Source organism: Papilio xuthus, unplaced genomic scaffold (genome assembly GCF_000836235.2).
Source record: "Papilio xuthus unplaced genomic scaffold, Pxut_1.1 DF828177.1, whole genome shotgun sequence".
In the NCBI taxonomy this organism is placed as follows: domain Eukaryota; kingdom Metazoa; phylum Arthropoda; class Insecta; order Lepidoptera; family Papilionidae; genus Papilio; species Papilio xuthus.
This window is the reverse complement of record NW_013530472.1, coordinates 4,009,486-4,027,113: the sequence shown is the minus strand read 5'-3', so window position 1 is coordinate 4,027,113 and position 17,628 is coordinate 4,009,486. Positions and strand designations below refer to the sequence as shown.

The 17,628-nt window shown below is 33.4% G+C and overlaps 1 protein-coding gene across 10 annotated transcripts in view; it reads right to left on the bottom strand.

Moving 5' to 3' along the window:
- Positions 1–17,628, bottom strand: part of LOC106113776 (uncharacterized protein CG43867) — a 219,118-nt gene that overhangs the window by 30,894 nt on the left and 170,596 nt on the right. For 9 of the 10 annotated variants that reach the window (XM_013306729.1, XM_013306730.1, XM_013306735.1 and 6 more), the window contains one exon: positions 6,631–6,693. In XM_013306729.1, coding sequence (XP_013162183.1) covers positions 6,631–6,693 — 63 coding nt within the window. Of the gene's footprint in view, positions 1–2,717; positions 3,057–6,630; positions 6,694–17,628 lie in introns of those variants that run through there. The other variant, XM_013306739.1, reaches the window with a different exon arrangement.

Sequence of the window (17,628 nt, the reverse complement as noted above, 5' to 3'; positions counted from 1 at the left end):
TTTATTTATAAAAGTTATTGTAACTGCTAGAAATATTTTTATGCAAATGATTATCCAAATTCATGAAGGTTTAGTAACTTTGATTAGGTATTGTCTTTGTCACGAATTAATATAAAACATGTTAGTAATTTCAGAAAGAGAGATTTAGCGCTTAAGTTGGTACTACGAGCCTTGTTCACTTCATAAAAAGAAAATCATAGTAGCATTGAGCGTGTTAAAGTCTAGCGACGCTTATTTAATGTAGTCCTCTTTATATCGCATTGTAAGCGTGTAATATTGATTACACGCCTCATAAATACTCGAAGGTGCGTTAACGTGCTTTACTCAGTGACCCGAGAGCCTATGTGACGAGAATTAAGTATAACAGATACAAAGTTTTAATTTTCAAAAAAGATACGTTAAAATTAAAGTTTAAAAATTTACTTCTGGACCATAAATGACCTAGATTCTCCTGCCATCTGATGTTTACCTATTTTAGTGTATCTTAAGTGTATAAAATACCACCAAGTGGGGGTGGGGGTCAAAAAGTTGCAAAAATCACGTGATAAATGGATACGTGACAGGTGGTCTAAAGTAAAAATTACGAAAACGATATTTGTAAACGTCAATACGGATACCTGTCTTGATTTGTACATGCAATCAGAAGGGCTTTCCCAGCTTTGAATATGACTCACAAACAAGTGCCGTACACATAGTCCTTAAATGTTTACTATAGGAGGGCCTTAGTGTACGTTTAGTATAAGAAATGTAAATCGTGATTGTATATGTAATCTTTTAATATTGAACAGTAAGGTCAATTGATCAAAAGAAAAGAAAGCAGAGAACAACTGAAATGAAAGTTGTTGCCAAATTTCTGCAGTGTTATTTTCTAGTGTCTATTTTCTGGTTTCGAGCCAATTTAATGACCGTTACAGAGATAAAAGTGTTGCATTGCAGGTTTAATAGATGTTATGATTATATAAATGCCTAAATAACATTAGTATTTGTGAGGAATGTTATATATAATATATCTAACATTTATAGGTTTTTTTTTTAGAGTTTTGCAATATTTGGCTTTATTGTTTATATTGCAGCCAGTAACTTATAAATACAACCTTTTTAAATCCACATTACTAATATTCGTCCTTGTAATCAACTCGACACTTCTATACAAATGTAAACAAGAGATCATCAAGGTATTAGAATAGCTAGCAATTTGTTACGATCTGTCGACTAATCGGGCAACTGGTCACGCAATCTAGTACGCCATCTGTCTGGCTGTGAGGTTATTGCACTGTGACTCACTTCAGAGCGCTACGAGAACTATACATCGATTCGTAGTTACGCTAAGTGCTTTGTACCGTAAAACATTGTTCGACTAAAACTTAGATGCAGAAAAATAGTGAACTAAAGATATACATCGTCGACGAATCAATGTGACTGAACGACAATCCTGTTCTAATTCAAAGCTTTAATATTTCCATCATAGATAAACAAAAAAATAGTTCTAAACTTAACGTTCGTCTCTAGTATTCGCTTTGAAATTAGAGACATAATTAGAATTCAAACAGGGATTGGTTTCTACATTACAAACCTATTTTAATGTCTTATCATTTCACTAATTAGAATCATTCCAAAACACATCTGTAGTTTATATTTCATTCTTAAACAGTACTATAATTACGACCGTCGTTATAGTAAGTAGTATAGATATAACATCAGTTAAAATAGTAGTTTTCAAGTTACGTACGCTACGTTGTCAAAGATGGCGGGAAAGTAACGCGCGTGCGTACGAACAGCTGTACGCTACGGCGGCCATGTTGGAATTACATGACATGTGTTAGCCATTGTTATTACGATGAACTTTTTGAAGGTCTTCGTAAATTCAATAACAGAGTAGAATAAAGATTCAAGTAGGTATAAATTCGAATGAATATTTAACTTTATTTCTAGGTTTTGTTTTTTTACGAATTTCAAAATATTAGTTTTTTAAGCTATAATAAAATGACATCGGAAAACATAAATAAATGCTAACACTAACCAAACGGCGACTGTCATTAATTCCAACTTTACAATTAAAAATTCGTTTGAGAATTAAAAAATTAAAAAAATATCTATGAACATTGCGGAAAATTCGAGTACCAAACTAAAAATTTCATACAAAATTCACAGATAAGACAAAAAATTGCCCAATGCCTTACAAATTTACTAGACACTACGAGTATCAGAAAATATGGGTTAGGTTATTCGTTTCTATTCAGATTTTCGTGTTGACCGTTAATGTATTTTTAGCGTAGACTGGGTTAAATTGTGTTGTATCAGGCCAAAGGAAGTAGGAGTTTGTGCCGCAGTTCCGGTTTGTACGTCCACTAGTGTAACTATACTCCCAGACAAACATAACACATTTGACAGCTCTAAACAATGGAATACATAAAAAATCTATGGTATCGATGAGTTTTTTTTGGAAATTCAAATGGATAAATTAATAATTTTATGTTAGGTTTTATGAAAGAAGAAGATTGAATATATTATTGTTTATATAGACTAAGACTTTAAATGAGTAATTTATTAGTCAATTTTATAAAATAAAATAAAAATTATATTTTAAACTTATCATCTTATATTTGATTTTTAATCGAATAATAATAAGTATGGATTACTGAAAAAAAAACAAAGATTTTCTTTCACTAAATGTGGCGCTTTAAAAATATTAAGCCATGTTTCAAAGCTTTACTTACTGGTGATTGCTATGTGTTCGATGGATCTGTCTTCTTCATAAGAGCTCGTTTCTCAGCGAATTCAGCGCTCAATCTGTGTGCCTTCAATGTATTAGGTTTCGACATATCAACACTGACACAAGGACGGTAAACCTACTAAATATATAACACGAAAAACTGTGAAAATGTTATATAAAGTTCGATGCTTTATTTAGGCCCGAACACACTGAATGTAGCGAAAGAGTTTTCTTAGTTTAAACACAAATAATTAATAAGAGAATCTATTGATCACATTTATTACTGGCTTACAACGCGTCGCATCAAAAGCTATGAATAAAACTATGAATTTAAAACGTAGCGCGAACGTTACACGTTTAAAGACGGATTATGAGGATGTTATGTTTTATTATTTTACAATTAAAATAACAAGAGAAATTTGTTATGTATATACAGTTTAGGTGTGAAGTTAGTTAGGACGGTGGCTTGGCGTATAGCTCTGAAGTTACGACATGCAATGCGCATGCGTGAAAGGGTGGCCCCCTATCCGGGGTGACTATTGTTGCCAGTACCAGATTTTTGATAGAAAAAAAACAACGCTAGATGATTAATTTAAATGAAAATAGTTTTTATTAATTCAATGATATAAAGTTAAATATCGTATGACAAGATTTATCTCTACGTTATATTAGGGATGAAGGTTGGAATAGGAATAATATTAGGGTTGAGGTTATTATGTCATCGATTCTGTTATAAGATAAGCGTTCTCGTTTAATATTGCGACCACAAAAAGTACAATTTTTTAATACACGTGAGACCGCGAAATATATATTAGTTACTGCTAAATTTATTTAAACATAGAATTATAAGAAGAAAAAATATGTAGAGTTCAAATTTAGAATTCTTACGCTAACCTTGACCTAAATTCTATAGAACGTAATGTTCAGTGTGTACATAATTAGGTTATTTTTACTACGTATTTAATGAATGAACTTTACGTCACTATCTTGCATTTCTTAGCTACTTTTATAGTCTGAGAAATTCGTTAAAATTTACATAACCCCAAGTAGGGTAATAATTTTTGTATATGTAGATGTTAGTAGTATTTGCATGTTTTGTGTATAATTATTTTAAATCATTGTCACTAATATTAAAAACGTTGTAATGAGGCTGATATAATAATATTAAATTCACTCCTTAGTATCTTACTAATATTATAAATGGGAATGTTTCAATGGATGTATGTTTGTTAGAAGGAATCTCCAGAACGGCTCTCGATGAAAGGCACAGATGTACGAACATAGTCTGGAAGAACACATAGGCTACTAATTAAGTTTTTTTCTAATTCCGCGTGTACGGAGTTGTATACGACAGTTGGTTTATAAAATTATTCGAACAAAATATTTAATAATAGAATTCCAATTTCAAACATTGTTTGTATTAAGAGTCACGTAAATGCATTCCGTAGTCAAACATTCCACACGTGGGAATGAGTCATCATTATGCAACACCTAAAATCAATAAACGGTATCCCGAGGATCGGCGGGCGCTGTGCAATTGTGTGCAGTACGTACTCTCTTTGTAACGTCAGCAGAAAATGTACATTCAATTATTCAACGATATATTCAACTAAGTTAATATCTACATAAAGATTATATTCGAAGTTGATTTAATTTGTACTTAATTTTGCCATTATGTTTACCATATTTTCTTGATTGACCTAAGTCACTACGAATAATATAACATTGGATTGAAATGGAGGTTGTAATGTGTACATATAGATCGCTTAATAGAGTTTGATTGTATGAATAATTGTATCAACGTAATTTAATACAACTACCATATGTGTTTTGCTAACGGTATCTGCACCCCTTGCAAAATCCCCTGGACTGTGTTCCCCCACTTCGCAGTTGTAGCGTACTTTAACAAATGTGCCACAATAAAGGGCCCTTTACGATGTTCTAAGTCGACACCTTAAAACTCTCTGTATGATTGAATATGAATATATTCTACCATCATACAATTTATACGATATGAAAAATAGCAAAATAGTCGTTATTAGTATAATGCATAGTAGTAGTTATTTATTTGGTAAGCACATAAACATTCATCTAGTTTTTTCATTTATTTAATTGTATATTAAAAAAACAAGCTGGACACTGGAAAAACATAATTTGTTCCAACACCCTCATTTCAACAAAAATCTTACTAATATTATAAATGCGAATGTTTAGATGGATCGATGGATGATTGTTTGAAGATATCTCTAGAATAGCTGAACGGATGAAAGAACACAGAGGCTATTAATTAAGTTTTTTTTTTAAATTCCGCGACAGCTAGTGAATTTATAAAGAATCTGTTTGCATCGGGTCAGTCAAAGCCGGTGCATGCAAGACAGTATGTCATACTCAGAATCGTGTGACGGTTACTTAAGAAAGCCTTTACTTTTTCTCATAGTTTTCCACTAAATCCTTTGGAAACCATTAAACTGATTCTGAATGCGGCAATAAAGTTGATATTCATTTAATTACGCTGAAGTTCCCATGGAAAATTAATAAATTTAGCGCACATCGAAATTTGTTAATAAACGCTGACAGTTTTATTGGTCCGATCGGGCAATAAACGATGTTCATGGATTTTTATCTGCTCGTAAATTGAGCCTACAAAGTAATTAAAAATGTGACTACTAAATAAAGTTCGAGATAATTCAAACCTTTATTCTATTTTTTTATTCTTTAGTCTATTCGTATGATGTTTTATGAATAAATATCGATAAGCAAAGAATCACACAAAGCGATAGCAAGTTTCTTTTTTCCATAAGCGCGATTTCACTAATGGAAATGGGATACACAAAATTTCAGTTCAATGAGTAAACGGGAAGTGGTTCAAATTTAATTCGCAAGATTTGATAACAAACATCGGGATAGGAAACTAAATAAAAGCTTGTAAAAAGTAAACCCGCGATCAAAGTCGCGGAGCTACTTAGTGGAAAAGCGGTTTAACTCTGTATACAGTTTCATATAACTGGGCGTTGTAAGTGTAGTTATATTTTCAAACAAAAAGCTCTGCCGACGGCCTGGGGCCCGGAGAGGATTAATGATCGTGTTTTGTTCGTTTTTTGTTGACTCTCCTCTGACTTGCACGTCTCGTAGCGAGGGATTCTGTTTTTGGACAATAACGTGTTAAGTTATTGCTTATTATTTATCTTACTAATATTATATAATAAATGCGAATGTTTGGATAGATGGAAGGATGGATGTTCGAAGGTAACTGCAGGGTACTAAGTTGGGCGGAGTCATAGGCGACAGTTGGTCAGTATATAATTTGAAGTTATTTTTCTACACCTATTGTGAAATATTACGAACTTTAAAACCCGATTGAAATGCTTAGTAAGGGTTTTACATTACAAATTGTCATTTTAAATTATTAATTGCTGATATTTCTAGAATTATTCTTGTCTGATTCGACCTGAGAATAGGAATACATAAATATACGTATATTTAACAAAATTTATTTCGTTTTGTCCTGTCTTGTAGTTCTATATGTAAGAATAAGTCGAGTGGAAAGCGTTGCAATGCTACTTCGCTTACAAGTACGTTAGTACATCTCATCCGTAGTGTGAAATTTTATGCTCACTTAATCCTAACTTGTGGAACTTCACTTTGAAATTAAAGTTGAATATCCTCCTTGCTAGTTAAACAGGAAAGTGCACTATAGCCTTGTTGTTAATTGTTGTTAATTGAATAGAATTGTATTTGCCACTAAAACATGACTTAGGTTGCTTAGTTAAGTCTTAATTTTTTGTTTATTTTTTAGGCTTTTTAAAAAAATAAATGAAATGGTATTTATATTCTTATTGTTTTTATTAATTAATAGATACAATAATAATCTAAATACCTTAGTATCTAGAGTTAAAAAGAAAAAAAATCCAACATACCTTGTCCTCCGCTTCTTCTGCTCTGCCCTCGGCTTCCAGAACCCGCTGTTCCAGCTCCGAAAGCTGCAACAAAAAAAAGATCACTTGATTATTTGTTTCACCTAACGCCATCTATTGGGGAGAAGCGATTCCCAGATGCCACATCCAAACATTTCGCTAGCACAGTTTCAGTTCCCGAAACAATTCGTCCGCCACCCAACAGATGGCGCTTTTCTTAAAGTCGTAATTTATTGAACCACGTGGCATTTGAGCGTTGTACGGATTTGTATAGTTATGTATCAGAGCTATTTATCAGGGAGGCTGTAGAAAGGGCATTATTGTTATGTAAGAGCGAGTATTCGTGCGGTTTCTAAGGCACGAGGGGATGGGGGCGGGAGGCGGCGCGGTGAAAAGGGTGGTTGCTTGCAAATGTAACACTGATATACGTTTACACATGTTGGGGAAGGAATTAGATTGTATTTGAAAAGTTTATTTCATCAGGCGAAAAAGCATTTTCGTCACTGATTTATTGCTACAGTTTTAAGAAAAAAATTCTAAGAAAAAAAAAGGATCTTGGAACTTCGCTTTACAATGAATACATCATCAACCTGTCCTTGTCTACGGGTCGGTACAGTATGTACTACTCCTCCATACATTTCTATCAGCCGTCATATCTGAATACACTCCCTTACGCATATCCTCTTTCACACAATCCATCCATACTTTCTCTGATCTTCCTCTTTGTAGACATTCAATCTCATTACTTTTTTGCCTATGAAATTATCTCTCCGCATAATATGTCCATACAGATATAAATAGTTATTTCGTTATATTCTTAATAATTAACTGTTAATAGTTCTTAATAATATATTATAACTTACCGTGGGATTCTGAGACCAAAATCTCTATATAAAACTCTATAGTCATCCCTGTCATTATCTTTGACAAAACAGAGATAACAATATCTTTTAAACGGAGATTTTAGTTTCAGAAACTCACGATTAATCACAACATAGTGACATTTAAGAAATAAGATGTTATTAATGTGTTTTTCAATTTAAATAATTGGTTAATTTTATATCATAATTTCTTTAATCGTAATTCTGGATTCAATTGTCGAAGTACAATTTCAATATAAAACAAGGCTCATTACGGCTCATTAACCTTAAATTTTGTTCATGTCTCATCAACATAAAAATACATCGATACGTCCTTTTATTATGTATTTAAAGCGCTGCAGCTCAATTAAGTTCATTGAATTCACATGAATTTAATCATTAAAATTTTCGCGTTTTGCAAATCAGATTGCAATGAAGTAATTAAATTTTAAAATAAGTTTATAAATATCTGCATAAAGAGTCGTTTTGTAATTGATGAAGAAATCTACAGTAAGGGCTCCTTAAGTGACTATTACTCGACTCTACATGAGGCAGTAAGTTTTTTATATGGTAAAATCCACTCGCTGCTAACCAAATAGGCTAGTATATTTATTCTTATTTTAATCTTACTGATACTAATAATAGTAATATTATAAATGGGAATATTTGGATGGATAGTTGGATGGATGGATGTTTGTTTGAAGGTACCTCTAGAAAGACTGAACAGATCTCGATGAAATTTAGCATACATACAAAACATAGCCTGGAAGAACACATAGGCTACTAATTTTTCTTTAATTTCGCGCACACGCAGTCGCGGGCGACAGCTTGTTCTATTATATTTTTATTCTATATATTTCTACTCTAGGGTCTAGAATTGGTGGATCATTACGTATAACGTCTGCGTTAGGTTTGCTTATTTCCACATCCTCTAAGGTGGCACAAACGTAGTCAGATATAACTCTTGCTTATCCCGATCCAGTGTGTGGCTTAGACAGTAAGCTTTCAAGTTAGGGGCTGGTTTAACTTTGGTTTACTTAGTGATTAAAAATCAGTATTCTCTTTGAAATAATTTTAGTTAGTTTGCGAATATAATAAATGTATTGTCAGTAGTAACGTTCATTTTTGTATTCTGTGCGAAATTATTCGATTAGTATGGAAATGAAAATTCCTTTACAAAATGCCTCCTACACTTTATTATCTGTGCAAAGTTTAATTTAAGCATAGACATGTCGGAGGCCTCGTGGGGATCGCTACATATTCGAACGTCCGTTGTCTATGAGCGAAGAGAATGGAATATAACGATATAGTTAATGGAAACTCTATGTCCATTTAATATAAATATGAGCAACTTTCAACGTACATATAAATAGCTAAAGTTGTCTGGAACTATTTTTGTGGTAAGATTTTATAATTACGAGTTACGCTAAAGTATTTTGGCAGAATCTTTAAGTAAAAATATTTATTACATCTCCATTTTAGAAGCTTGTTTCATCATACTAAGCGGCAACATCTAGAAGGGAAGAAGATTTGACAGAGCATGGGGGCGCATGGGAGTGGGAAATATTCCCTTTCTGCGCGTCGTTCGTTGATTGAAAGTAGGCAACGCATTTGCAATTACGTATGTCTATCTCCAGTGGGTACTTCACTATTTCGGCGAATCCAGGGTGGTCAATTGCTCGTTTGCCACCTAATGATATATAATAAAGTCAGTAAGCAATAGTCAAAAGGATATACATGAATACTTCTACTATTAATTCTCATTTCTATGTAGACCACTCATTGCATTAATCAAGATTTCAATCGTATCGTACTTACGTCCAGAGAACATTGAGAGTGAAAGTTCGGATCGCGCCGCATAACTTATCCTCTCGAATTTAATTTGAGGAGTTCAACAATTCCCATTTAATTAAGTCAAAGTCGGCGTAAGATCGCCAAATATTCCGTCAAGTCGGGGACAGGGGCGACGGCATGTTTACGACTTTCACACGACTTATGAGAACTGTCCGGCTCATATGTCACCCGTACAGTTGACTAGGGTGACCATGGTTTTAATTAGACTTAAAATTAACATAAGAGTTTCCGACTTCATATTTTATTATGACTTTATTTTACAATTCAAATAGACGTTTCCGGTTCACTATTACATTAAAGAGTATAAATAGGTTTATCATGATTAAAAACGTTTTGCAAAAAGCTACAATTTACATTTGACATCTGTCATTGATACTTCACTTCAAATGCAAAATCAAGATAAGTCCTATTGAATTAAATTAATAGAACTAAATACGAGAAAAAACAAAAGAAGATCAATGTGCTATATTATATTTATTTTGGGAAGTCTCATATAAAAGAAAGGTTTTCTTACAAAATATTTTCAAACATCCGAAGTCATTTCCAGTCGACAAATGAGCTATGTATACTCATCGTATCAATACAACACAATAACACGACAGATACATTCGGGTCAGAGTGTCACAAAGAGGCCGTCAATTTTATTGACATTTGTTGTGCAAACTGCCGACGGCGGGTGTTTATGAGAGATCCGACATTCGGCAAGCATTACACAACATGTAGTGATGTTTTACTGTTTGTTTATAGGCTGTCTACTGCGAACTAAGTGGATTGAAAGGGACAAATATATAAAACAAGCAATACCAAGTTATATATGTCTTTATGGTTTATAATAACTTTGATTAGAATCAGTTCTATGAACATAAATCGTTTTTTTTTATATCATAAGGTGGCAAACGAGCGAGCGGCCACCTGAAATCGCTGAAATAGCGAAGCGACCGTTGCCCATAGACATACGCTATTTCATATGCGTTGCCTACCTTTCATCGACGTAAGAGAGGATACACAGAAAGAAAATATTTTTTTTTATATTTTCCATTACCATGCATCCTCTCATCCGGAAAGTCCATTTCCACTTCCCATCCTTTCCTTATAAGAAGAAGGGTGGGAAGGGAAAGAGGACTAAATTAGGCCTCCGAAACGCACACCCATCAGACGAAACGCGGAATTGCTTCCACTTGACGCCTGTCTTCTGTGTTGGGTCGTGGTATTTCACCGGGCAAGCCGGGCCAATTCGTGCGAAGATGTTAAAGCGGGCTCTACCACTATTTTGCCTTTCTGCTCCTTTCCTTATTGAATGATTGACTAATTTTAATGAATGATTCAATTAATTTATAAATATATTGAAAAAAACAAATGGTAAAGAAGTAATTTATTTATTTATTTAATCTTTGTACACAATACAAAGTTATTAATCTTACTAATATTGTAAACGCCACTCTTTAGATGGATGGATGGATGATTGTTTGAAGGTATCTCGAGAACCGCCGTCGGGATCTTGCTGAAATTTGGCATAGATGTAGAACATAGTCTGGAAGAACACATAGGCTACTAATTTTGCTTGTTTTTAATTCCATGTGGACGGAATCGCAGGCGACCTTTAGTATTGCAATAAAATGCGTGATATACTTGTGAGCTTAACTCTAAATGAGTTCTATTACAGTTGAGTTTTAGTTATTATACTGTTCTGAAAGTAAATAAAAACGGTATACATAGTAACATAAATACATAGGCCGAGTGAACGTAGTATTTCAGTGTAAATACCAGCTGGTGCGAAGGTACAGGGCTTGTTATATATGTGCCTGTCTCGCACCGCAAAGGCGACAATGGCGCCATCCCTGCATGATTGATGCAAACTAACATAGGGATGACGCAAAACAATGTATAAACGTAATAATATTAGGATAATTTTAATTAAATGTGCTTGTTTAAAGCGCACGGTTACGTAGCACATTTATTATTATGTTATTTTTATTAAAACCTTATTAATAAAATAAAAACGAATGTTTGGATAAGGATGGATGATGGAACGGCTGAATGGATCTCGATGAAATTTGGATAACATATAGAACATAGTCTAGAAGAACACATATTCTACTTATTATGTTTTCTTTAATTCCGCGCGGACGGTGTCGCTAATCCACTATGAATAAACAAATAATATTTTATTCGTTTAAAAATCTCTAATATGTCGCGTTACATTAACTTAGGCGGCTAGCATAGAATAATACCCGTTGCGACCCGGTTTTGCGACAGCCCTGAACAAAGGCAACGGCTTTTAATAAATAATTCTGCAGTAGCCACTTGCAGCCTTCAGAGCGGCCCCGAGCTAGTCCAGCCCTGTAAACGTTTGTTCCAGTACGTTATTCTATTCAAAAGCAGGGATTTGTCGAGAACGAGCGAACTGATTTTTGATTTACTATTGTCTATACGTCTAGATTTTTAAAACCTGTACAAAAATCGATGGGTATTTTACGATTTTGTCAATTAATTTATATATTAATCAATTTTAATTTGTCAATTGCGAGCTACAAATTACAAAGAAATATGTTAAAATATCTTTTATTCATTTAAATATTATCAAATTTTTGTATAATTTCTACAGACCATAAAATTAAAAAGCAAAATTCATAAGAAAAATATCAAAGCTCTTACTACAAATTGACAGGCGATTTTATATCTTATCTTTTGTACTACATTTCCGTCCTTATAATAAAGTAAATGACACACGATCATGGCGAAGCTTCCATTAGACGCGGCATTCCTCCGGCATGGCAGCCTATTACACCGTTACGAACATTCCAAACTTGGCGGAATCACCTCAGTTTGTGCCACACCTGTGCCCAATGAAACCACCTGTGAAGTTGGAACTGTTAAAATGTTTCTAAAAGCAATTCTTTACAATGCCACTTTTAAACTTTTATCGATTGACCTTCACTTTTCGTTTGAAATTGTGAGAACTAAAAGAAAAGGAAGATTTTTTTAACTATTTAATTTTAAATGTTAAGTGTAATTTCAAACTGAATTTCAAATATTCTGTTATCCTTAAACCAGGCATACGATCAGTAAACACTGAGAAGTCATGAGCCACAGCAATAAACTGCTACATTTGAATCCGTAACGTGGGTAGTTTGTTAATATTTAAACAGGCTCGTCGCTTCCTTGCGTCTCGGTCATTTATCGCCCGACCGCCGCGCAAAACGGACGTCTACTGTAAGACTTAAAACGTGAAGTATAACGACGAGAGAAGTAAATGGTATTAAGTTTAAGCATATTTTATCTTTTAGAGGATCATAAAAATTTTATAATAATAATATTAATAATTTAAACTTGTAGTATGAAAGCAGACTAGTATAAAATAAGGAAACAGAATTTAATTTATGACGGCTACTTTAGTCCAGTACAGTAACGAATCTCAGGTGACAATAACATGTTTGGAGCTATGGACCATACCATACCACGGTAAATACCATTTAATTTTAATTGAAATGTTTAAACCGAACACAAACAATTAAACTAGTAGAAAAAGCCTATTATACGTTTTTAATGTTAATACAGACCTTTTCTAACACGTAATCTAACGACTTAAGCGCTCCCCACTGACCCACTGAGCTGAAACTTCGCATCTTTAAAATAGTTAGCTATTTAGATCGTTGTTCATAATCTTATTCTACCCTGGGGACGGAGACCAGACGAGGAATCTTTTTTTAACTTGGATAGCATAAGGCTTTGTAAATGTTTTTATTCCCTCTCTTTATATACTTCTTAAAATTATAATAAAAACTTCAGATGAATGTCAAAAGTTTTTATGGGAACTGACTATTTGATGAAAATAAAATTCAAACGACTTTCGATAAGTTCTTAGTATGCAAACATTTTAATTCCTCTTCCATCAGTTAATGTGACATTCGTGACGTTGAGTATAAGAATTAACTAAAGCAGTAACAATAATGGTTTTTAAATTATGCATCTTTTTACAACTATACTTTTCAATTTTAATAATTTTTATTCAAACTATGTTCAAGCCGGTGATCATCTGTTACTCCTGAGGTGGACCTTCAAGGGTACAAGCGTTCAAAGCCGTACCAATTTAGTTTCGCTCCGCTTAGACAGGTCCACTCGTTATTTACGTGCGAAGGGACCGAGTCAAAGTCTCAAGTCCAGTGGAAAATTCGACGAGTCACAACTCCAATCTTCGGCCGCGATGCAGAAAATTGAAACGGATTTCAGCCAAACCCCGCCCGCGAGCGCCTTCGCTCACAAATATTTTGCTCGATATTATATTTTTCTATCGTACATTCGGTTCACATTTTTACTATTCTTTGTACATGACATTTCAATATCTCCATTCTTTGTACGTTTGAAGGCGAATAGTGAAAATATTTCTAAAGTAATTTCAAATATTCAAAAGGTTTTAGTATTGAGCTTTATTTTCTCATCATGTCTATTTTTTTAGTCTTAACGATTAAGCAAACTATTTCAGATTGGAATAACATAGAATTTTAAACATAAACAAAATATTTGAAAGCTACATTCGAATGGCGTCACTGAAGTTAAAATATGATATGAACCATTACAATACTTTTAAAAAAGAACATAAAAATCGAATGCGCAACAACAGTTGGTCAAAAACGATTTGACGGAATTAAATTTTAAATTCAAATGCGGAAAAAATGCACAATTTGACATTGCCATGCCACAGACAGGACGAGTAAATTAAAAAAAACAACATTCGTCCGCCAATCACCGGAGTGGGTACCAATCCATCAACATGTCGGGACGGTGGTTTTCCAATTTTCATGTGAACTTTTCATCATCTGCGAAAAGCAATTAAGTACTGTATAACTGGAACGGACAACCGCACATACATCATCCTAACTTGATGCTGTTACTTTTGATAGATTCATTAATAATAATTATTTCATGCCTCTTTCATAACTGGTATAAACAGAGTCAACAACGAAAACCACAATATAACATAGATAATTTATTAGCATGTTTTGTCCGCGACTACGTGCACTCAGAATTTGCATAAAATTCTTAATAAGCCTACTGTGTACTTTTAGACCAGTCTTTCTTAAAGTGGGCGATAACGCCCCCTTGTGGGCGCTGCAGGGCTCAAATTGCGGGTATAGTATTATAAAAGTTTCGTTTAGAGTTCTTTAATATAGGTAATATATAGGTCACAATAATTAATTAATTTAATTTGAAGTTATATTGATTTTTTAAATATGTGAAAATATGAGGGCGCTAAAAAATATTTATTCTCAAAGTGGGCAGTAGACAAAATAAGTTTGGAAACCACTGTTCTAGACTATGCTCTATTATATGCCAAATAAAATATCATCGAGATCCGCTCAACCGTTCTGGATACATCCATCCATCAACTAAACAATCGCATTTATAATATTAGTAAGATTTTAGTTCGCTATCAACCAGGAATCAGTGATATATTTGTCTATAAAATTAGGTGGTATTTGTTATGTACTAAAGTACTAAACATTTATTAGAACTTAGCGTTATAGACTGCTTGATCAGATTTCCGGAGTTGACTATAACAGTAAATTAAAATTAAGTCAAATAACCTACCATATTTCCACTAATAAATCGTGCACTATCAGAATATATGCGAGGAAAATTTTCATATTCCAAAGCGGAACATTATGACCATAACTTTGAGAATATAGCTTTAAGATTGCTAATAACCGAAGCTAAAGTCGAGACACGAGCTGTTGAGCTCGTGGAGAGAAACGGAGCGGCCATCGTGAAGATATACGCGCGCTCAACGACGCTTGAAGTTAAGTAAGCTGCTATGATGTGCTTTAACGTTGCTTCACATGGGAACTTCCGTCCGGTACTACGTTTGGCGTAAGTTGCAACCATTTTACTTATAAAGGGTCATAACTTATGCACTTTAATATGGTCTATTGCTTTAGATTACATTGGATTTTCAATAACAATCTAGAACTTTAATTAAAGAACAAAACTTAGTAAAGAGCAGTGTTTTTACTTTCTCTTAGTATACATTTAGTAAGAGCCTAAGTAAAGTAGTACCAGGGACTCGCTTAGTGTGCGATCTGAACTATGGGTGATATGAAAACAAGCCGATAGAATCTAGCCATTCTAACAGAATAAATTTAATAAGAAATAAAGTTAGTTAGTTAGTTTAGTTTTAGTATATAGTTTATAGTATTATTTTGGTAGTTTAATTAATTAGTTTTATTAAATAGTTTATTATTAATTCAAACAAATTTAATAAACAAAGTAAAAATAAATAAGACAACTAGAAATAAAATATTAAATATTTTTAATTAACCGCGGAGGAGAAGACGGCAAAGGTGCAGGAATACGGAAAGTTAAAAAGTAAAAGAATCTAGTTTAAATAGCTATGTGGTCGTTTGGCGAACTCGTGATAAAGAATTAACTGCAGTAATAAAATAAATTCCTACGCTGATGTGGCGAAAGAACGAATACCGACTTGCATTTTTAATTTATCTTTGCTTTTAAAAGTTTTTAATTACTTAACCATTATTTTTCCTTAGACATAATGAATAGTACCTGGAATTAAATAATAGTTATACTTAGACACGCAGAAAAGGTTAAAATTATTTGTTGGTTTACTGTTGGTAGGATAATTGGTATCTTGTCTAAACTTTTTGCGACTTTAAACTCGGACTTTTTGAGTACAACTGCTAAACTATCAAATCAATATAAGGGCACAGTCGATAGTCGATGATTCGGTTGTTATACCGTATGCGTGAAATCCCCGCATACAGGCTAACAACTAAAATGATCGGACGATGTAAAGCAAATGTCATGCTGGGACTTAGTTGGCAAGTTTAATGCGTGGTAAGGTAAAGTAAGAACTTTCATCCACCGCATGCGAGCCTTAACTACTAATGAAAAGGGTTCTTGCATGCAAGACTTTTTAATCATACATGCTGTATAGCGACCAATTTGTAAGGTGGACAAGAAAGGATAAATTTTAAAATGTATATTAGAGGAAGTTTGAAAGTAGCGCCAGTGATCGAGAAATTGAGGAGTAAAAGATTAGCGTGGTTTTGACATGTAATGAGGAGGGATGATGATGATATAAGTAAAAAAGTAATGAGATTGAATATGGATGGCTTTTTTTTTTTTTTTTTGGATGGCTACAAAGGTAGAAGAAGACCAAAAAAAGTATGACATGACTGTGTGAAAAAGGATATGCGTAGGAAGGGGGTAGATTCAGATATGACGGCTGATAGAGATGTATAGAGCAGTATATACTGTGCCGACCATCCATAGGGATAAGAGCAGGTTGATGATGTATAGAGATCAAGTTATCGACTAATGAAAGTGCTCCCTAACATCGTATTCAAATGCCTACAGCCACATAACGTGGTGCGGAAATTTCGCAATATTTTTTTCTGTTCCGACTTTAGCCCCGGCGATTTATTCACTCAGACAGATAACGCGTTCCCTTTTTTGCCCTCAAGCGATGTTTAAATAATTCCCGTCGCCCCTTTGTTCCTGTACTATTGCTGCGAGTTTGTAAGTTGTGATCTGTACTTGTTTGTTTTATTCTATACGGAAAGGAACTTGTTACATTGTTGTATGTAGTGATACATACCTGGGATTTTTGCATCCAAAATTCTCTCCTTGAATCCGGGAATACTTTTATAAGAAAGCTTTGGAGTTGCGTGATATAGGTTAGTATGTAACGGCTTGTTATCCTGTTTATGATTATTATTTCTTATACAGATAACGACCGTTCGTTAACAAAGTTTTTACCTAAAATCTTCTCTTTTAATGTACTTAATTTGCAAAATAAATGAAATTTTAATAGACTGAAGTTTTAATTAGAATAATTACGTGTTTAATGATGCTTTAAAGTTTTACAAGTATAATCATTTAATTAAAAAAAATCTGGATGACCGAGCTTTGCTCGGTATTTTTTTTAAATTGTGTTTTGGAAATTATATTTAAGTACAAATTACTAATAAAATGATGAAATATGAATAATATTTTTCGATCTTACCGATAGAAAAAGTTAAGTTTATGTTTAAGTTGATTATCGATAAAACACGAATAAAATGACATTTTCTAAATTTGATTCCTAGCTAGATCGATTTATCGCCCCCGAAACCCGCTTTATACTAAATTTTATAAAAATCGTTGGAGCCGATTCCGAGATATATATATATATATCCAAGAACTGCTCATTTAAAGATATAAGATATCAATTATCCTTAGCAAATAGTAAGTATCTTTTAGCTACGACTAAAATGTAATCTTAAAAAATTGC